At 33.3% G+C, this 24,263-nt stretch overlaps 1 protein-coding gene across 6 annotated transcripts in view; it reads right to left on the bottom strand.

Annotated features, from left to right (window-relative positions):
- The window catches only part of NBEA (neurobeachin), a 540,106-nt gene that overhangs the window by 380,365 nt on the left and 135,478 nt on the right, over positions 1–24,263 (bottom strand). For all 6 annotated transcript variants that reach the window (XM_072976118.1, XM_072976119.1, XM_072976123.1 and 3 more), the window contains exons 18-24: positions 15,897–16,005; positions 11,927–12,008; positions 11,574–11,697; positions 10,525–10,717; positions 7,723–8,739; positions 5,813–6,030; positions 3,412–3,565 (exon numbers count right to left, since the gene is read on the bottom strand). In XM_072976118.1, coding sequence (XP_072832219.1) covers positions 3,412–3,565; positions 5,813–6,030; positions 7,723–8,739; positions 10,525–10,717; positions 11,574–11,697; positions 11,927–12,008; positions 15,897–16,005 — 1,897 coding nt within the window. The remainder of the gene's footprint in view (positions 1–3,411; positions 3,566–5,812; positions 6,031–7,722; positions 8,740–10,524; positions 10,718–11,573; positions 11,698–11,926; positions 12,009–15,896; positions 16,006–24,263) is intronic.

Here is a 24,263-nt window from a genome sequence, read left to right as displayed (position 1 = left end):
ATAATTTTGTTTTTGATGAAAAGGAGTATATGTCTGAGATCCACACTTATACTGAGAAATTGGAAAGACATTTTCATGGGTTGAATTTTTAATAGAGAATTATAAAGAACATTTAACATTCTACTTACCCTTTCAAAATTAAGTACAATTTCAATGTTAGATGTGTCAAAGCTAAAAAACTTTAGTATGGCTGCATGCGAAAATGTTACACACCTTCTAATAAAACATAGTGACCACAACAATCAGTAAAATTGTTTTAAAAAGGTAAACTACAGTAAATGATCATTAAGTCAAATGCAAGCTCTTGATTAACAGGAAATAATAAATATATCTTAAGCTCTAAATACTGAATTTTCAATGGTCAGCAATAAGTAATAAAGTTTCATACCAAAATAAAATTTAATTTAAAACTAAAACTATACTGCGACATTTGCATTTTATGTGAAAATGGTACTGTAAGTCAGTGGTCAGCAAACTAGGACCGACGTGCCAAAGATAAATAAAGTTTTACTGACACACCCACACCTGCTCCTCTACGTGATGGTGTATTGCTGCTTTTGCAAAACTAGCAGATTTGAGTAGTTAGGACAGAACATATAGCCCACAAAACTGAAAATATTTACTATAGGATCCATATACAGAATAAGTTTGCCATCCACTGCAATACCATTATTACTTTTACTTATTTGTCAAATACATATCTGTATATAATGTATAAATATTTTGAAAAACTCCACACACCTAAACAAAATTACAGATCAAAGGTTAGTTGCAAATGTTTGTATCTCTCATTACATATCTAGGATTGACATTCTAAAGGCATCTACATGACAGTGTTTCCCTTTGATAATCTGTATGCTGTCAATGTTTCCTTTTTCACTCATTCTATATAAAATCCTCTTTTGGCTTTTTATATTTTAAATCTAAGTCAAAAAGTTCCCTATCTTCCATTTTAACGTCTTTTTTTACTCAACTTCCCCTTCCTAATTATTTCCCTCTACTACATTACAGTTTTTAGCAAGAATATTATACAACCAAGTAATAGAAAACATTACTCAACAGTCAGCACCAACTATATTTTCTACCAGTATGAAATGGGAGGAAAGGGTCTCATTGTTTCTTTTAGGGACGCAATTTATCAAAGAACATAAAATTAGCTATGTTGCACAATGAAGCATCAGTACAATTAGTTAACGGACCAAAATAACAGATTCTAGAGACAGAGACAATGAAGAAAAGTTTCTACAATTGAATGAATTCCCAAGTCTGTTGAGAACAGTCTAAAAAATAAGTAAAACAGTTTCAAATTCCAAACTACAGTGGTTAGAACTGCACAGGTGTTAATTTTGGAAGTCAAACCTCAAAATGTCATTATCTTTACTGTATTTATTAGGAGATAAAAAATAAGTAAATTTGGGTAGCAATATAGTATTTAAATCATAATGTTTATTGATATGTTATTAGATTAATTTAGTATTTATCTTAATAGAGAGCTTTTAGTTTAAAACTTTGGAATACTATTTAGTAATGTGAATATTTCAAATCTAGACACATTTTAATGTCTACTGCTAATTTTATATGAAGATCATTTTTGTTCTACAGAATATCTTAAAGCAATACTATATTTTAAAGAAAATTTCAGTATAAGCTTTAAAAATTTCCTGACAACAAATTATAATTTATAAGACATAAAACAAAATTTATACAATGAAGAAAAATGCCAGGATGAAACATTGATTAATTTTATTTTCAATGTATAAAAGAGAGGGAAAAAACCCCTCTTTCTGCCCCAGTATTAGAATGCATTCTTTATATATATTTTATTATTAAAGTATAGTCAGTTTACAATGTTGTGTGATAGAATGTATTTTCTTAAATTATACACAATTCTCAATTTACCAGAATTTGATACATGTCACGAAAGGAAATCAGAGATTAAAGAGAAGGGTTGGTATGTTAACCTTGCAGGCTATCTGCACTCTTCACACACCATTAACTATTTTTCTTCCCGCTTCCACTTCCTTGGTCAGTTACTAATTCCATTAAGTCCGTAAAGAACTGTTCTGGGGCTCTCCCTCCTGAACTAGCCTTCTTGCCTTTGGAGATTCTTTAATAAATTCATGGATGAAATAGAAGTATGTATGCCTGTGAAGGGGAGGTGTATTGAGGATACATTCTTTTGATGCTAATATTTAAGTTTCAATGCTGCTTTGGGGATGGTGGCATTGACAATGGGACAGTGGGAAAAAGAGTCAAGTAGGAAAAGCTTGTTAATGATGAAATAAAGCCAGAGATCAATCTGGAAGGACTGTCTCATCAAGTAAACATCTTAACAAAACAGTAAGTTTCTCTCAGGAAAAAGGATACATATGGGCTAACGGATGAGTTTCCAACATGACAGCAAGAACACAGTTAATACGGGAAGCCGGATTCATGTTGTTTCCCAGCTTAGCAATTAGTGGACTGTGTTCTGTTTTGTTTTTTAGTATGAACCAGAGATATTTTTTAAATGACTCTTGAAATATAGTTATTCTTATTTAACTATTATACTTTAAATGACATATAAATAACATTAAATGCCTTTTAAACATATATATTAATGTACTTTAATGTCTTATATGTAGACAAGTCTATATTTCTAAAAAATATATGTTGAATCAATAAATCAAATCAGATGAAAATGCTGTAAGATGCCATATGACAAACAAAAGTTTGTGAGGTTTTTAAGGATTATGAAATTTTTCAAATGCAGAAAAAATGTTATTTATACTTAGCGGAAGTACCTAAGTAAAGTTTTAAATAAGAAACACTTTAAGAACTCACTTGATATCCTTTTTGAAGCAAATTAATGGCTTCAAGATTAAAATCTCAGAGAACAGAAACATACAACTCCTATATATAGTTTAAAATAATATTAAGTTTAAAAATATTTCAAGTAGTTTATATCAGACTGCATATCTAATTATACCTTTTTCTAAATTTAGATTCAGGACTGTGATTATTCTACAACAACCACGTACTTTAGAACTTAAAGATCTACAGAACTAGGATTTTGACAGTTGATTACAATGTATATTTGAAGAGATAAACAATATATAGAAAATAAAGCTAAATCCTTTATGGTCACAGCTCTTCTGAGAAGTATTTTTATAAACAGACATAGCTGGAACCCAACACTGACAATTAAAAGAGATAAGAATATATATATATATAATACACACACACATATATATATCTGAATATATATATATGAGATAAGAATATATATATATACAATTTTAAATTATATGGTTTAAAAGTTTCCTTAGGTGAACAAATGTTAAAATTCATGTTTACAAAACGTACCACCACTGACCTGCTCTAGAGATGTAATTATAAAACATAACCACTAGATGGAGGCAAAGTACTTACAGTTGGTGATGTAGCAGCTGAGAGCAAAGGTAAAATTCCTCCACAAGCAATGATGATGTTGTCTACCATTTGGGAAATGAGGTGAATTGTGTTATGTACAAAAATAATGTTTTCATTGCTATTGACAAAATCCATTACAGACTTTGTGGAATGGCTAAAATAGCAGAAAAACAAAACACAAATTAACATTTCTTTGGTTTAAAAAAAAAAGTTTAGGCCACATTTTATAAAGATATTTTTCAAGTAAAAAATAAGAACTAGGCAAATTTAAAATAGAGTTATTAGAAGAGAAAATAATTTACAATTAAGATATCATATTACTAAAACCTTAGCATTCATCTCTGCATGGATTTTTTGTGTATGTACCCAAGTACATTAACTCATTGTTTTGTTTCACTTAAAAAACCCAATGTATTAACTAGATTCAAAGACATATGACTATGTCAATAAATTTGGCTAGAAGAATATATTTTGTTTTATACTGAAAGGCAGAACAACTGGATAGTTAACTGACAATTTGATCCAGCAGCAGAATGCAGCTCCTGCTCTGACCAGCCATACTGAAAGTGTATACTGTTGGTCACAGAAGAGATGTGATAGGGGAGTATAAATGAATGGGTAAAAATTCAAGTACTTACTGAATAAAAAAGGGAAAAAGATCTCAAAGGTCAGCAGTGAACCTCTGCTACACAAAACATACAATTCCCAGATGCCCAGAGAAATACACTGCTTCAGTTTGCTGTCAGTCAAGAATATGAACTATTTTCTAACAGAAAAAAAAAGATTACTCCATGATCAAATTTAAGTCAATGATTCTCATCTTTTTAGAACTGCAAGATATCATCTATTGTATCTTAGATCTCAAGATGTTATCCTGTCTTAAAAATTAAAGTGCTATCTATCTTAAAATTTTAATTACATAGAATTCTATTTGGGAAGTTTCATGAGAGCCCATGAAAGAAAACACAGAAAGACACACACTATGTTAAGGCAAGGAAAGCTGAGTATCAGTCACCTGGGGGCTACTGGTATTGTAATTAAAAATTACACTACATTTCTCCATACTTTGATATTCATGTTAACATGAATGTATTTCACTGTATTCCAGTCTCCTTATTTACCATCACCAGGTAATTAAGCACATCAATGGAAACACCACTGCGACTATCATTGCTTCTGCAGACTAAGGACAAACTGACCAAATAAAATGAGAACTAAAATCTTTCTATGCCAGACACTGATTGCTTCTATGATAGTCATTCCTGATTCCATGTTAAAACAATCTAGATTGTGTTCTATCATTGAGCTAGCTCAGGTATAGGAAAGACTGGCTTCACCATAGCTACTAGGTTTGTAACCAGGACTGCGCTTATGTAGGCCTGACTGACTCAAGAAGAGCACAGGATCCTGCTGACAAGTGAGACCTAACAGGGAAATCTCTTGAGGGACTTCTTTTAGGAAAATAATAAAGAAGAAGAGAAGAGGAGGAAGAGGACAAGAAAGAGGAGAGAGAGGAGGAGGAGGGAGAGGAAGACAAGGAAGAGGAGGAAGGAAGAAGGGAAAGAAAGAGAAAGAAGAGTCCTGGCTTGGTAAGTTTCCTGTGTTGAACTGAAGCTGGGAGCAGAAGCCTCCTCTGAATCTTAAAAGGAAAATAAGGAGAAGCAGAGAGGTGCACTCGCTGATGGGGTGGGGGGGTGCTCCAGTACATACAGCCACCAAATCCCTATTTTATCTGCATGAACGTGTAAATGACACAGTCTCAAAATGATTAATTTATTGCATATTTGCTGTTAGAAAATTAAATTGAAAGTGAGGTAAGGTAATTTTTTTAAATTATGTAGAATTGTTTTGTTTTAATTTAGTAAATTTATTTAAACTAAAATAAAACAATTGAACTATGTTTTTTACTTTGTTTTCTTTAAATGAGTATATTTGAACTGATACCCACGTGCCACTTAAATGGTATAAGTTCTAAAAACATGTGATAAGGTGATTTCAAATTTTATTTTAACATTATATGTTATAATCTTATTACCAAAAGTATATGTACTATATAGTATTAATTTTAACAGAAAAAGATAAAAATGTGGAAATTATTTTGAACCAATACTGAACCTTTTTTTTGGTTAAATCTCTTTTTTATATAGAATAGGCAATGCCGGATTTTGCTTTGTAATTGTCTTAAGCCTAAATTCTTGGATACCTTTTAATTTGAGATACCCAGCCTTACAGCCATTATGAAAATATCTATGTTCCCATAAAAATTTCAATGTTTGTTTATTTTTGATAGATTTAATTTGTGAGATTTTTAATGATACGTCTCTTTTAGTCGATGCTGTTCATTTAAAATATTCATTTTTTCAAGCGAAAGCAGTCATTTATAGAAAAGAAGTGTTCCTACCTCCTCCAAACATGTACATCTGTTTCTAACGCAAACAGCAGATCGGTGAGCAGCCGCTGGTGCATGGGCGACCATTTAAACTCAGGAATACGGAACATCGTTGTGCGTGGGCCTGGGCTGAACTGGCGCCGCTGCTCCTCGGTCATCGGCATTCCTCGAAATCCTAGATCCACTCGGAGATCTCTGTCTTGCTGTGCGACAGACCGACCCTGAACAGCCTAGAGACAGACGAGGTGAACGTGTGTGGAATGCAAAAGAAATAGCTGATTTCAAAATGAAGACGGTGAGCACAGTTAACTGGGAAAAGCTTCTGTATCTGACGACACTAGGTTAGTATATTTTACATATATTATGCACCTGGTGATTCCCTGCAAATAACACTTTTTGAGAAGAAAAGGCTACTATTACTATTTTTACTTTGCCACTTCAGAAACTAGACAAGGTAATTAACTACTTAAGCTTAACACCACAGTTCTCATTGCAAACCGGATCCTCCTCGGTCCTCTTAATGCGTCCTTACATTAGACCACGTGTCCTCCTTACGAAAGTGAGCATATACGCAGGTGCAGGATACTGGGTCCATGTCACCAACTAGTTCTAATCAGAAACACAAGACTAAAAGAAATATTACTTGAACAGATTCCAGTTGACTTCAAAGCCTACTTTACTCACAGTATTTCAATTTAGAAAAGCACACACATTTTATAAGTTAGAAAACCAGACAAATGCCTGTGAAATCTGAGTGAAAACCAGGCAAGTCTAGCGTTTACTATGCTCAGTAAACAATACACCATGCTTTCCATTGTTTTAAACCTGCCCTTAATTCAATATCCCTATTCCCTGCAAAGTATCACTATAGTACAACCGCCACAAAATGGAAATTGGAAGTCGTTAATAGAGAAAAAAGTAAAAATACCTTTTCCACACAAAGAACATATTGTCAAAGAATCTTATTAGAGCACAAAGACACCAGTGAGGTGTGGTTTACTCTCCATGACATAACTCTAATGGACACATGTTAAATTCTTCTTTGATGACATTAAAAGGTGAATGAAAAACCCAGACAACCAACAACAAAAAATAAATCGTTAAGGGTTAAGTTTTCTTCAGCTCTTAACCATAATTTAGCCTAGAAAACAAGTAAGTAGAAACCAAAAGCTCCACAGTTATATCAACGTCGGAAAACCCCGCCTGTTTTTAGCTTTGGCATGCTGAGGTCACAACTACAGCACCACCATCTCCTCACCACCTAAGTCTTTAGTTTTCTCATACTGATACCTATCCATGTGGTTGTAAAAGAAACTTCTCACTGCTAATATTCCAAGTTTTCTCAGCCATGTTACCGACCTCACAGGGCTGTTGTCAGGATTAAATCTGAAAACATACAGCACAGTGCCTGGAACACGGGAAGCACCTGAAAATAACAGTCCCCTTTTCCCTTCCCCTTCATTTCATTTACCAGCTCCATCTGGGCTCCAAGTCCTCTTTTCTATAATCCACAGAGTAGGGTTGGGCCTGAAGCTTGAAAGGTTAAATTAATCAAGTATTCAGAATGAAGATCTCGAGTACAAACGTGTCAACGTAGTCACAGAACCATAAAACGTTACAAGTGATAGAGGCCTTAAAGGTCATATTTCAAGCCGGTACAACCTCTTGTACCATTTTAAAAAATTCAGGCCCAGAGAGGTTGAGCAAAGTTACACAGACAGTATGCGACAGTTGGATATATGATTCAGATATTTTAGGTTTCTTTTACCTATACCAACCACCACACCACTCCATTTTATACATTACTATTACACCACAATTACACATAAACACGGTGTAACTGGTAAGAAACCACTCTGCTTTGGCGCTGACAACTCCATATCTACTCAGTGCATTTTTAGAATGCAGGTAGGATGACTTACTTGTGTTGTAGCAGTGGTCTGGATTTTTCGGATTTCCTTTCCTGATTCTTTGCCATCGTCAGATCTCTCAGTGTCTGAAATTATACTTCCTGCATCAACATTAGGTACAATTTTGCTGCCAGAAGATTCAGTTTCCAGAGTCGTAGCAGTCATTTCAGCATACTCTAACCCTTTAGATGATGATGCCAGATCTCTTTCAGAAATACTGCTCATTCCATCTGAAGTTGTATGGATTTTGAACTCTTTTTCTTCTATTATACTTGATGTACAAGTTAAGTCTACACTACCGGTCATGTGAGCAAGTAATCCAAGATCGTCACCAACACCAAGATGTACTTGTGTGTCCTGAATATTTGGAATGATGTGATTGCTGGAAAGTTCAGGAAGGAGTTTCTCCTCCTGTTTGGGTATTTTATCAAAAAGAAATGATGAGCTACTGTTGGGAATTTCATCCTTCTCATCTGCTAACGTTATCAATGGACCATTATCCTTTTCTTCATTTTTTTTAATGATACCAACACTTCCATGTACATTGTTCTGGAGTTTCTCAACAGCAGCACTATATACATTATCCAACAAAGATTCAACCTCCACGAGAGCACCATTCTCTCCACCTACTAGAGTCTCTGGTGATAAATCCATATCATCAAGCTTTACTTCTGTTGCTTCCACTTTCTCTGCTTTTATGTCAACTAAAAGATCATGCACTTCCACATGCACACCACTTCCCGGTCTATCTGCATTTCCAAGAATATCATCCGACACTTTTGTTGACATGAGCAGGTCTCTAGTATCTGTGCTGACAGGGTAATCTGTCTCACTTTCTGGGCTCTGGCTTTGTGAAAGGTCTTCTATCTCTCGAATTTCCATTCCACCTTTTGCTCCTGTTGTCTGTGATGAAAGACCAGAGATGGTGCTCACATTCCCTTTCTTTCCCTTTTTAATGTTTTCCTCCTCTTGTCTCTGATATTCCTCGTACATTTTGGCTAGGTATTCCTTATGTGCTTCATAAGTGACCTTAGAAATAGGTAAAGAACACATTAAGACATTCTGTATAAATTAAGAAGAAAAAAAATTATACAAAGAAAATCATCATAATAGCAAAAATGGTGCTAATAATTTTAAAATTTCAAATACAGTACATATTAATCCTAAGACAAATGCTTAGTCTCATCAAGAACTGGAATATCATCAAAACAGTCATATATGACTTATTATTTGACTTGGCCAAAGAGACACAGGTAGGTAAATTAGCAATATTAAAGTTATAAATAAAATGATCTATTCTTTTTGGTTAAGTATTTCAATGTTAAGCTAGTTAATATGCCAGCTGAACTTCTAAATATTTGAGTTATCTGAGCTAAAATAGAGAACTGGCTACTAATATACAATGTCCAAAGGACTATTACTATATCAGTTTTCACCATCTATTACTCATATGTGTGCCTATTGCAACAAATGAGGTAAAAAATAACACATATCTATAAATAAATACATTTATTAACTGTTAAAACATTATAATTTTATCTTTATATAGTCTACTGTAATTTGTTACTTTGCATAGGCTTGTTTAGGGATAATCAGGATATACATTTCTTGCACAAAGATTTACAATAAGTTTTCCTATAAAATACTATTTTCAAGCTTATTAATGAAATTATAAAAGTAAGGTGCCAAGATATTATAAAATGTAAATATGTAACAGAAATAAAAGGTCTTCTAAAATTTAAAAAAACTTCAAAATCCTTCCTTATAGACACATATGACATTAATTTATATTTAAGTGATAGGATGACAGAATTTTAGGTCGAGGGACATTCCTCTGAAGATTGTCTTAATACAAAACCCTTTATTTTATGGAAAAGGAAATCAAGTTCCAAAAACAGGGGCTGGCAAACTATGGCCCATGAGTTATACCTGCTTATAACCTGTTGCTTTGTAAGTAAAGTTCTGTTACAGCCACGTTCATTCCTTACATTTTGTCTGTAGCTATTTTCACGCTGCATGAGAGCTGAGTAGCTTCATCAGAGGCTGTACAGCCCACAAACCTAAAATATTAACTGTCTGTACCTTTAGAAACATTTTTCTAATCCCTGCCCGGAGGACTAAATCACTTTCCCAAAGCCAGCAAAACTGAATTGTGGCACACACTGGAGCAAAAGCCAACTTCTGACACCCGGGGTCTTTTCATGGCACCACATGATGAGAAATCTTAACTCTGAATTTCCAGAATCTAATGTGTACATACTGTAAATTTTAATTTACTACTTCTTTTTATAAAAAATCAGACAATATTTAAAATATAAATAAACATATAGATTCTTAAGATTAAAAATAAAGATAATGCAATGAAAAACAACACTAAGCTTGAATACTTTAAACATATTATTCACTTAGAAATAAAAACAATTTCTGATTACTTTTAAAAGGCTTTATAAGTATACTTCAGATTCTGTTTCATGAAACATTCTTTTAAGAACTAGTAGGTTTGTTTTAGTTAAAAGACTCAAGTGTAAGTTCTCAGATCTACTATAAAACATATGTATGACGGTCACCTTTGGAAACTAAAATTCCTAATTTATATACTCAAAGTTTCAATTGTATGATCTTCAATTATATGATACTGCAAGCTTTAAAGGTGTATGAACCCAGGAAGAAAAACAAAAACAGAAAAGAAAGGAAATTGGGATAAAGGAATAGGCCATAATGCAAGATGCCCACAAGATGGCGCCAGATGAGTGTTTACAGACATTAATCCATTGCTGAAACCCCGATGATGTAAAATGCTAAATCGCTTGTTACCTTGGAATGGGCTATAGAGAGCGTATCCACCCAGACTCTCCAGCCTCCCCATTCATATTTTATTGCGTGATACAAAAGAATCCGGAAGATATTGTAGACCATCTCCGTAATCTTCTGTTCCTCGGAATTTTTAGGATTGATATAGCCAAGAGAAAACATCCAGTCCTGCCACACTGAACATTGCAATAAGCATCTAGTGGGGGGAAAAAAAAACTCATTAAAAATTCCTAACTTATATTGGAATTTACTATTTTCAAGTTGAGATAAATAGTGAAAATATGTTTAGACTTAAGTAAAACAATATATACAGTCATTCAGCACATTCAATATTCTAAACCTAGAATGACTTCCCCTGTTTTTCTACGTGGAAAAACCCACATTAATATTTAAAATTGCTTTCCCAACTCTTCCAGTGAGATTTAGTTACTGTTCAGTTCCCTCAACACATGTAGCACTCACAATGCACTTAACACATTATGAATTAATCACTGCTTTATTGTTATCTTTCCCACTAAATTGTACTGAGACTATACAATAACAACCTGTGCAGCACAGTGCTGCTTTATACACAGCAGACACTCAATCAACACTTGTTAAATTTAAGGCTCAGGCAGTAACCACGGCTTCAGACTGAACCTCATATCCTACTAACCAGCTTAAAAATGCATGACAATAATCAGCTATCAGACCAGCGCGAGGAAAGCACAGATGACATAACGCAAATCCAAGACAATTACATTTAAAGTACTGTTGGTGGCAGCCGGGTATCAGGAAAAGGAATAGTGCATTTTAAGTAAGGGTTTGTGGATTTGTATATTCATATATACAATTAGAATATAACATCTACATAATCAAAATCATACAAAAATAAGTAGAAGTATAATGAATGCAGGTTATATCAAAAAGCATAAACATCTTTTTTAATGATGAAAAGTACCTAGCAATAGGAAAGATTTGAAAATTTTTTCTTTGAAAGAGACTGAAAACAGAAGAGAGGAAATAAGATTAGCTCTGGAATAAAGTTTTATTCAAGTATTCAAACTGCTTACCTTCTATTTTCTCGGCTGTTACTGAAAAGTTTTATCATATCAGATAAAAATAAACGACGAACTTCCATCAGTTCTGCACTTGGTGTAGAGTTTTTTAACAAGGTTGCCACCACCTTAAGAATCACTGTAAACAAACAAAGTACAGTAAAGGTTTGCATTATATCTTCTTCTCAAAAAGTATTTCCTGATTTTTAACTAAATGCTTAGTACTATGGTAGGTGAGTTATAAGTGTCATAACTATGTAAACACCAGACTGATTAGGAACACCAGACTGGTTAGGAAAAGTTTTGATTTCGTCTCACGTGTTACCATGTTACTATTGCGTTACAATATAGAATTGTTGTTTGCTCACTTGGATTCTGAATTTTCACTGTAGAATCTGGCTCTGGATGTGGTTTGTGTACAACTTGAGTACATACTTGCTCTGTCAAAATCTGAAAGATGAAGAATTTGAATTTCATTTAGAAAATAAATTCATAGTTGCAAATTATAGATATACAAAGAATCTGCAAAAAATGTCAATTTGTTCAAATCAAAAGAAACGTCTCTTCTAAAGGGTCTTCTAGTGAATTCCACATGCTTCTAAACTCTTTCTAGTCTTCAATTTTTGTTTGTTATAGGTAAAGACAAAACCAGGACCAATATCTATAGAAGGAAAGATTAATTAGGAATTCTAAGAATTAATTCTGCTTGAAATAACTTTTTAGTGTACAACTTTAATACATTAAAATTTGTGAATTGCCAACATCTGACTGCTACTTCATCATTAATGAAAAAACTTAGAAAATAATTTAAAGAAATAATGTCTGAGCCTGGGTCCTAAATTCAAATGAAGTGTGATAAGGGGAAAATCTTTATTAAAAATGTGGCTCATTCACCAATGATTTTTTTAATTTCTTTCAAATAACAAAAAATGACAAAAGTTGACCAAATAAAGGAAAGACAGAATTCTAAAACATTCACTAATTTTTCCATTAACACCCAAACTCTATGAGTGCAGGACTCTTATACATCTTTTTCAATGTTACATTCCTAGCAATTAGCACCGTGCATAACATACTGCCAGCAGTCAATAAATATCTGTTACACTTAAGAATGGATTCATTACATACAAAATATGGATATACGACTGTTCATTGTATTTTATGCTATAGCCTAAGTTTGTCTATTCTTGCATATATTGAAAGATCCAATGAGACTATACTTAATAAATATACCATTTTATATTGTGATTTAATTTCCTGTTTAGTTTAACATGCTAAGCTCTGAATGAAACTTTTTAAATAGTTCAACCTACAGTACGATGCAAAAACTTTGAAGGAAACCATGAAAGGTGGCTGAGAGCCCAGTTATATGTAGCTATGTTGTAAAAACTGGGATGGAGAATAAATTAATCATGAGACAGGGATGATCCTTTCTGATTAGAAAAAGATCATGACATCCAGCAGTGGCATTTTCTTACCTTTGTTCAGACTTTAAAAAAGAAGAAGAAAAAGATAGAAAATTTACTTAGGTATTAAGAATGTATATGAAGGTATTGACTTGAAATAAAAAGTAACCTACTATTATTAAAATGACAAATGTAGGGCACAAGTACCCCCTCTTCATGCTCATACTTTTATTGAAATAAACACTTTGTTGCTAGAACTAAACAGTGCCTCAAGAGTTTTTTCAACAGAGCACTGCAGACATGCACTACTAATCAGACGGAGCTGACAGATGGGATTAAAAATTTCTTTGAAAACCACATACCAAAAATCAACTAGTGGTTGGTACCTGCCTATGAGGAGTTTCACACCAACCTGCCCAAAAGGCCCTGGTGTAGACCTACAGCCCAGCAGAAAAGATCCCAAGAATTCTGGTTACAAACAGATGCAAAATAACTGCAAATATGTTTGGAAAAGACTAGGCCACTCTCTTCCATGACAGAGGATAGCCAAGACTTTCTCATTCCAAAAAGTAGGAATCTCATTGCACAGAAAACAAAATTTACCTCAAAGAACCTCCAGTTTTGTATTGTCCTTTCAAGCCCCTATTTGATCATCTAACACCAACAGTCCTAATCGCCTTGCCTACCTAATAAAGGGGCTTGGAAAATCAAATAGGGATCTGTATGTGAAAGTGCTTAGAAAACTGTATGTCACAGTTTTATTTAAATACGAGTTTTTATTTAATTACAAAAATACATTTAGCAATTCAATTCAGGATGTATTTATTAGGAACCAATTATGTGCCAGCACTCTGCTACACATTTGAAATGGGAAACACAGTTGTTAGGTGGAACTATATTTTTAGAATAAATTATTTAATTAATATTCCAGAGACAGGCACAAATCCATGCCCTTGTGGTACAGTGTCTGTCATGAAGAACCTATGTGCATTTTTAAAAGGGAGGGGGATAAATAAGGAGATATAAATAAGGAGAGACAAATACGGATGTAAACATTTAATGAAAGGACAGGATTCAAGATGGGCCATGAAGTTTGACTGGACTTGGGCTCAATAGCCAAATGTGACAAGTGGCTATCATGCTGGACAGGGCTGGGAAACAACAAGGAATTAAAAGCATGGAGGTAACTTGATAAACATGCCATTTATAGACATAGATCTGAGCCCAGCATTATACATTTGTTTTATTTTATATTTATTTTATAGATGAAATAACCTCATAATTCATGGGTCACAGAGAATTTTAACTTCGCAGCAGAGGTTTTATAGATAGGTAAAATAGTAAAAATTTTAGCATTTGTCGGCCATGTGGTGTCTCTCACTACTCCACTTTGTCATTACACTATGAAGTCACTCATAGGATAACTAAACTTAAATTAATAAGCATGGTTATGTTCCAATAAAATTTTTATTTCACATCACAAAATATTCTTTACTCCCATCTTTAAGAATGTAAAAACTATCCTCTTCTTACAAGCCATGCAAAAACTAGAATTGAGCTACATCTGGCCGAAGGCTTACATAAAAAAAAAAAAAAAGTCGTATTAGAGGAGTCTAAATTTGTCCCATATTAATTTAAAGTTGTAGTACAATTCCATTAGAATCTCAGCATCTGCCATCCTCAAAATCATTTCATTTTTAAAAATTTCTTTGAAAAAAATCTGCATAGATGAGATATTGTTTTATATTTTCCAGCCATTGTTTTTCTGAGTTAGGAATATTATTAAGAGTGTTTAATCTAACAATGCCAATAAATATTCTTTTAGCATAATGAGAGTGTCCTTGTGTAACAGACACAACGCTTTACCATCTACATCTGTAACAAAATAATCCACACTGCACTGTATGTTAAAGTGTGAGATCTGAAGTCCACTTTTCTCTTATTTTGACATGATGGATATGCACTGGTATCAAAATGAAAAGAAAGTTAGGTTGGGCAACACAGGCGGTGTGTGAAACATTGTCTAGTTACTGAACCGAGCAGCAGTGCAAAGGGATCCCTGTTGCAAATATTCAACACTGCTGTGGTAACACAAATGCAGCCACAGGCAGTGTGTAAGGAAGTGAGCCTGGCAAAGTTCCAACAACACACTGATGGACACTGAAATTTGAATTTCATGTAAGTTTTACATGTCATATATTCTTTTTCTTTTTTGATTATTTTCAATCATTAAAAAATATAAGCACTATCCTTAGCTCGTGGCCATACAAAGGCAGGTGTTGCTAGTTTGCTAATCCTTGAACTAGAGAAAAGAAGTAGGACCTCTGAACATTGGTTACAGGAAAACAGAATTAAGGTCAATAAAAGGGAACATTCCTAGTATTTTACTGGTATTTAAAATGAGAACAGTAACTCTGGGAAGTAGTACAAGCATTTCATAGAAAACACTGAACCCAAGTTGTATTAGAGATAATTAAGAAAAGAATTTCTGAATTGAAATGATGAGATCTAAAGCTTCTCCAGACATCATTTACAAAAATTCTTACCTACATTTTATCCCAGTCTCAACTCTAGGTGATTGTTGACAGTTGCCACATATTAGAAACAGAGAAAGAGAAAAGGGGAGAGGGTAGGGGCAGGGAGAGAACAAATGTATATAATACACAATGGGTGTGATTTATGTGAGAAAAACTCTTCAAAGCCAATCAGCTGACACATACTCAACGAAAAGGCCTAGGACCAACATAAGAAGACTGGCAAGTCAATGTATGAGAATATGTTTTAAAACAAAATTTTTAAATGTAAGTATGTGTTCATCTTTTTTGAGGATTATTGCCTTTTTAGATAAACTGACCAACTACTATTCCAATAACATAGGGTGTTTCCACTGCATACATTTAAAATTATCATCACGCATTTTACAAATTTTTACCTCATAAAGTGTGTTGTAAGTGGTGACAGTCACGGTGTTTGTATGCAACATCAGCCTTTCTCCAAGAAGAGTGAAAAGACTATGTGTGTGCATAATTTCAACTTTTCTCCTGGACAAAAAGGGGGAAAAACACAGTATTATGAAACACATTAGATTTTCTAATCACATGACTTTAGGCTAAGTAAGTAAAATCTATACCCAGATATAGAATCCTATAGTTATTTTTACTAACTTCTATCTATAAAAAGAATTGACAATTTATATAGCACAGCTATCTTCCAAAATGCCAAGATTACTATTTAAACACTTCTCAAAAAAAATCTGCAAAAACTAAAACGTTGAGATACAAATTAGAAAATACTATATAAATGTTGACAGCTATTATTTTCAAATTTCTGGTAACTATTTAGGAGTTACTTTATTAGGTTAAAATTATGGGTTTCCCTTAACACAGACACCACAGAATTTTTCAAATCCTTTCTGTCCAAAGTCTGTGAAATAATCTATGTAAAACTTGAATATCAAAAACTTAAAATTATAGTTAAAAGTAAGTACAATGCAAAATAATGTGACAAAAGTAAAGAGGGCTCGTTACTGCTTGTGTTTGTGGCTCATTTAACTGCTGGCTCGTTTGACTGCTCCCCCACCAAATACATAATTCAGACAGAAGGCTCTAGTAAAGGCTTCCTGGAGCACTGAGCTGTAGCCCGGGAATCACTACACGCCTCTCATTCATGTCACTTCCTTTCAAGATCTGGATCTTCTCGGCTCCCAACCATCAGTATTTCATTTCTTACCTTGACTTTCTATTGTTCCCTGTTTGGCAACTGTGACATAAACTGACTAGGCCACCACCAATCTTCTGTTCCTTTCTTCCTGCCTCCTCCACATCGTTCTCCACAGCTATAGGATAATTTCAGCCTCTCTTACAGCATGGTGTGGCATTTAACTGAGTTCTAGCCAATGGAATGTGAGCAGAAAACTCGTGGGACTTTTTTAGTCCTGGCCTACAGAAAAAGCACTCATACACATCTTCCATGCTCTTTGTCAAGGCATGGCACCAAGAACACTCATGCAGAAGTATACATGTGAACACATGATGCCATTTTTCTTGGGCAGACACCTAAGTGTAGAAATGACAGGTTGTGTGGTAAGTGTTTGCTACATTTTTTTAAGAAGTCAGAAAACCCTCCTGGAACATGGCTGGAGGATTTTACATTCCCATCCGCAATGCATGAGGATTCAATTAACTGTTACGTGTTGTGGTTTTGCTTTTATTCAAATCAAATAATTTTCTATTTTTCTTTGTGATTTCTTTTTTGACTCAGATGTTACTTAGAAGTGTGCTGTTTACTTTCCAAATATCTGGAAATCCCTCAAATCTCTTTCTGCCTTTGATTTCTAATTAAATCCTGTTGTAGCCAAAGAACATATTTTGTTTGATCTCAGTTCTCTCAGGTTTACTGAAACTTGTTTAACCTATTACAGCCCAACCTATAATGTATTCTGGAGAATGTTTGCAAATGCACTTACAAAATAATGATGACATAAAAAGATACAAAGATGTTTCACACCCAACTCATACCCCTTTCTCCTCATTCACACCCCTCCAATATAACTACATATTTTCTTACTTTCTTATTTCCCTATCAGCTTCTACCCACACACATGCTTTTAAGCAGATTTTAATTTTTAGAGCAGTTTTAGGTGCACAGAAAAATTGAGTAAAAGTTGAACAGTATAAAGATTTCCCATATACCCCTGGCCAGCTCCATGTCTGCCACGCACATATCGACACCTCCCAACAGACTGGTGCATTTGTTACTGCCGCCTATCAGTTCCAGCCTCCCCAGCTTTACTGAGATATAATTGACATATAACAACATAGCACTAGTTTAAGGTGTGCAACATAATGATTTGATGTATGTATATAATGCAAAATGATTACCACAATAAGTTTAGTTAACACTGTGATGGTTACATAGCTGCAAAATTTTTTTCTCATGATGAAAACATTTAAGATCTACTCTCTTTGCAACTTTCAAATATACAATACAGTATTGTTAAGTATAGCCACCATGCTGTATATTTCATCCCCAGAACTCATTTATCTTACTTGCAACTGGAAGCTAGTCCCTTTTGACTACATCTGCTCATTTCTCCCATTCTCTACTCCTCAGCCTATGGGAAACCCTCATCTGTTCTCTGTTTCTATGGGTTCTGTTTTCATAGATTCCTTATGTAAGTGAGATGATACTGTATTTGTCTTTCTCTAATTGATTTCACTTAGTATAGAGCCCTAAAGGTCCATCCAAGTTATGGTCTATGACAGGACTGTCTTCTTTTTTATGACTGAATAATATTCCATTTTATATATAGAAAGAGAGAGATCTACAACTCCATGTTAATTGTAGGATTATTTACAAATAGCCAAGACACCGAAACAACCTAAGTGTCCAAATGTTCTTAATCCATTCATCCATCAATGGACACTTAGGTTGTTTCCATGTCCCAGATATTTGTAAATAATGCTGTAATGAATATGGGGTGCAGGTATCTCTTTGAGATAGTGATTTTATTTCCTTCAGATATATATATTCCCAGAAGTGACATTGCTGGATCATATGGTAGTTATATTCTTAATTTTCTGAGGAACCTCCATACTGTTTTTCATACTGGCTGCACCAATTTACATTCACACCAACAGTTTACATGTATTTCCTTTTCTCTACAAACTCACCAACACTTATTATCACTTGTTATTTTTGGTACTAGCCATTCTAACAGGTATGAGGCAATATCTCATTGTGGTTTAGATTTGCCTTAGTACACATTTTCATGTACCTGTTGGTCATTCGTATGTCTTCTATGGGAAAATATCTCTTCATATCTTCTATTTTTTATTTGAATTGCTTGTTTGTTTGCTGAGTTGTATGAATTCTTTATATATTTTAGATATTAATACCTTATAAGAGATATGATTTGCAAATGTTTGCCCCCATTCAGTAGGTTGCTTTCTTATTTTGTTAAGTTTCCTTTGCTGTGTATAAACTTTTTAATTTGACATGATCACTTGTTTACTTTCGCTTTTGTTGTCAAATCCAAAAAATCATTGCCAAGACAAGGAGCTTACCCCTTATGTTTTCACGTATTATGTTTAAGTCTTTAATTCATTTTGAGTGAATTTTTGCCTAAAGTATAATATAGAGTTCCCATTTCATTATTTTGCATGTGGCTGTCCAGTTTTCTCAACATCATTTATTAAAGAGACTATTTTTCCTCATTGTATATCTTGGCTCCTCTGTCATAAAGTATTGACTACATGTGCATGGGTGTACTTCTGGGCTCTCTATTCTGTTCTACTAATTTATGTTTTTTTTTTTTATGCTAAGACCATCTGTTTTGATTACTGTAAGTTTGGATTACAATTTAAAAATCAGGAAGTATAAAGCCTCCAGCTTTGTTCTTTCTCAAGATTGCTCTGGCTATTCAGGGTCTTTTGTGGTTCCACACCAATTTCAGGATTATTTGCTCTATTTCTATGGAAAATGCCTTTGGAATTTTGATAGGGATCACATTAAATCTGTAGATCACTTTGGGAAGAATGGACATTATAACACTATCACTTCTTCCAATCCATGAGCCTGGTGTATCTTTCCATTTATCTGTGTGTGCTTCAGTTTTTTTCATCAATGTTTTACAGTTTTCAGTATATAGATCTTTCACCTCCTTGGTTAAATTTATTCATAAGTATTTTTATTCCATGAACTCTTTCATTCTTTGTCTATATCTTTAACCCCCTTTCCTATTTGTCATCTTTGTCTCTTGGTGCTGCTTCTTTGTAATTTCTTCATTACTTCCAGTTCACGAATTCTTACTTAAATTCTATATAATCTGTTTAATATGCCCATGGAGCTGTTAATTTTAGTTAGTACCTTTTCATTTCCAGAAGTTACTTTAGATTTTTTATTAAAAGCTGAAAGATTTGTTTCAATATGATCTTGTTTCTTAAGAATTATGTCTTCTATTATGTCTGAAATTCATTTTTGGCACATTAGACTCTCCCTTACTTTTGTGTACCCAGCTATACATCTGAAAGGATTTGTGATTTTTCTAAGTTTTTAGTAGTACAAGTGTTTCAGGATATCTTGTTTCACCCATCATCTTTCTTCTCTAAGAATTTGTATTAGTTACACGTTAAGTCTCCTATGCCTTTATCTTTACTCTTATTTCATGTTTTTGGTCCATGCATTGAGAGGGTTCAGTTCACTAATTCATGATATCATGAAATAAGAGGCAGAATATCACCTTTGGTGCTCTACTTGAATTTCAAATGCACTTTTCAAAAATAAAATTTAAAGGTTCCACCACAGCCTCCACACTAGTTCTATCTCACTGAGTACCTAATTTGATGATTCTTATCTTGTCTCTGGTTGCCATGCTCCTTCAAACTAGCTATTTTTCATTTTCACATTGTTGCACTCAGATCTTTCTGCTGTGAATTTTACATGATGAGATCCCTGCAGGCACTGTAAGGCAAAGATTCCTCTAAAAAACTGACCTGTAGTATAAAACTTAGCATGCATGCTTTAAGTCCTGAAGCCAGCATCCCAGCATGCCAATATCCTTATACTCCCACGAGTTCAAGGACAGGGAAATTCACCTGGCTTTCCAGTGGTAACTTACATAGAAGCCAATGTTAAGATTTCTCAGAAGGCGGAAAGCAGGGGAGAGGGAGAGAATAGGAGGCAGGGATCTCTGAGATCAAAACATCCCTCAGGATTTGGTGCTTTTTATAGTCTTTACCTTGGCCCCTAACATAGTTCTTCAGCTGACTGTCATTCCCATGGGAGAAAGAACCCTCATCAGTTGTCATATTTCTCTGCTGGTACCACAACAGAACATTGAGACTCATCTGTCTTGAAAAGTTCTGATTTTATCAAAACTGCACTGAGTGTACCTCTTACCTTTCTGTTAACTGTTCAGATTAACACATGGCAATATACTGTGACTTCTTTACATCTACTATATCATTTATCCTTAAAATTCAATGTGAGAGGCAGAATAATTTTATTCATTTATAGGGTAAAAACTGAGTATCAAAGAAGTTTCTAAGACCACTCAAAAAACATGTAGTAAGCCAGGATCCAAACCTAATGTGTACTTCATTGGTTCTCCAACTTGAGAGCCATGAACTACGTGTATTTTAGTAACCAATTATCTCATTTAACCATCAAGCTGTATATGCTTTCTTTTATGTGTTATTTTTGAACTAAATTTAACTTCACAATCATATTGACAGGAATCATTTGGACTGTGTAGCTAAGTAGTTAAATTAACATTTCAGTGTTAGCCTTAGTCCTTTTGCTCCATAATTGCTCCAGTAGACAACTCTTCATTGATTTTACTCAATCTGACTCCATTAATATATAATTACTGAAAAATTTTCCATGATTTTAAGTTGCTTTTTAGTTTTAATATTTGTAGTTTTTTTAAATAATGTTTTTGTTGAAAAATTGTTTCTACAGGTAACATTCACATGATTAAAATATTAACACAATCCACATCCATCTTCATTTCTATCAACTTCCCATTAGAAGCCACTACTCTAGATTCTTATTTCTTATGAATTCTACTAGACTTTCTCACTACAAGTATTATATTCTCATATTCTCTTTTTTATACAAAATAGCATCCAATACATACTCATTTATACTAGTTATTTTTAACTTTTAACAATAGAGTTGTGATACCTATATATAAAGAATTATCTCATTGGTTTTGTTTATAACTGCATAGTATTCTATTTTAAAAATGAACTATAACTTATTTTTAACAAACCCCCTATTAACTAATAGAAATTTAAGATTTCTGATAACAATTACCACTGTAAACAAAACAACATTGAATAAATCTTAATAGCCATCATTTCACATGCATGCAAGTGATAAACTGCTGGATTAAAGAGTACATGTGTTTGTAATTTTGACAGACATTGATCAAAATTAATACACTGTACTCCACATAGGGTTATACTAATTTATGTTTCACTTAGCAATGTGTGAGATGCTTGCTCTTCATTCAACCTTGCTAACAGAGATGGAGGTTGAATTTTGAGATTTCTATCAATCTAATATGTGAAAAATGGTGTCTTTAGTTTTAGATTTCCCTTATTACAAGCAGAATTCAGCTATTCTTAAATGTTTATGTGCCATGTATATTTTCCCCTACAGACTATTCATTTACATCTTTTGCGTATTTTTTCTCTGGTTGTCTTATCAATTTCAAGGGAAGGCTATGCAAAGTTATCATGTAAGATTCTTTTAAGTTCCTCAGTTTCTACACTAATTATGAAGATTATCACTTATTTTGTACATTCATATTTTTGTCCTTTTTTGACTTAATGATGCTTTATTCATTTCTATCATGATTTTTAAAAATCAGATTTTTAAATGATTTTCCAGCTTCTAAATAATTCCTACTTTCCTATTATTTTCTGTTTTTGTTAGTATTTGTCCAACTTTTACATTATAATTCTTTTTTTCTGTATTTCTTTTCTATTTACCCAAAGCTACAATATTCCTCTAAGCACTTCTTTAGCTGTATCCCACAAATTTTTTTGAAGTTGTTTTCTAAAAATTCTGCAATTTCTATTTGACACAAAAGTTTAATAAATTTTAAATGTCAAGGTAGAAGAAACTTTGCTGTCTGATTTTGTTCCTATTGTCTAATTTTTTTGCATATTAATAAGAGAATTTTGTCTGCTTGTTTCTATATTTTGGAATTTTTCTTTGATGCTTACTACACCATGTCAAATTTTCATGCAGGTTCCATGAGTATTTGAAGTTATATTCTTTATTAATATGGTATTGAGTTCAAACTATATTAATTAGATTTATCTTATTATTTAGATTTCTCTCTCCCTTGACTTTGTATGGGTTGGGATGAATTAAAGTTTGTTTTAATGTTTTAAGTTATCATTGATTGTGTATTTCTCCTGTAATTTCTGTTTCATCAAAGTTTCAACCTTTAATATTATAAAGTGCCTTTCTTTATAATGTTTTTTGCATTTCAGCTTGAATTCTAATTTACCCAATATTAGGATCATGATTCCTGCTTTTTTTCATTTGTATTTACATAGTATAACTTTTTACTCATCCTTTTATTTTCAGACTTTCTAAATCACTTTGATTTTTAGTATCTTTCTTGCACTTAGAACTGGGTTTTATCACTGTGATCAACTGTGATATTTTTCTTATCAAAAAACTTCACATTTAAAGTAATTAAAAAACTTCTACATTTATTTTATAGCAGGTATGTTTGCTGTTAGATATGTCACATTTTATGTTATGCTTCTTGACTTTTATAGATTTTTAAAAACTTCCATTACATGCATTGTTCTCAGTTTTATTCATACCCCCCTTTTTGTTTTTAATATTTTCACAGCATTACAGTTTTGTTTAACTGCTTATCTTTGGAACTATAAAGAAATAAGAAGTCCTCTATGTGTTTATTAGGAAGTATATTTCCCTACTATGAGCAATGATAAACTCAGTATATTTACTCTTTATTTTTCCTCTCTCTTAAACCATCAAATTTTATTCAGTAGGCCTACATTTCTAATATTACATTTGTCAGCTTATATGGATATCCTAACTCTTTGAACTACTCTCCTTTCCCTAATCTTTTTCCAATTGATTATAATAATGGCATTTTTACCTTATTAGGGCATATAAAAAGGAAATTCTGGTATGTCACTCTAACTCAAACATTTGTTTTAGCCTTAGTTTTACTGTTACATTAATTCAGTGTTCACCAGTGGTACTTAGCTGCACTCTGTCCAGTCAATCCTTACTGGCTGAACTTCATCCCCCAGCAATTTTCTAAAGAATTATTCAGAAAAACAGTTCCTCATATGGTTAAAAATTGTTTGGCAGCACCTTTTTTACATAAAGGATACCTCGGCTTCCATTTTCTTCACTTGAGTATCTTATGGTTGTTGCTCTACATTTTCTATATTGAAGGTCACTGTAGAGAAGCCTAAGGCCAGACTCAAATTTGTCCCATTAATTTGTGCATTGCAGAACAAAGGATTTTTTTAAAAAACTTATATTTAAATCCTGTATTTTCATGCTGTCCATTCCAGGAAAATTTTTTCTGGTACATTAAAAGGGCACAAAAGTACACCTTTTAATACAGGTGGCAAAGTCTATATTAGGACCTCCATGAATTATAGCTTTAAATATTTACTTTAGTTACACTTGCACTTTTCTTATTTGGAAATTTCATTTATGCTATTTTTGGAATTTCTGTGCTTTTTGTATCAATCATTTGCTCTTTAATCCTTCTGAACCCTTATACATTCAT

This window comes from Vicugna pacos, chromosome 14 (genome assembly GCF_048564905.1).
Source record: "Vicugna pacos chromosome 14, VicPac4, whole genome shotgun sequence".
Classification (NCBI taxonomy): Eukaryota; Metazoa; Chordata; class Mammalia; order Artiodactyla; family Camelidae; genus Vicugna; species Vicugna pacos.
The sequence above is the reverse complement of the archived record's forward strand: the minus strand, read 5'-3'. Positions and strand labels throughout refer to the sequence as shown.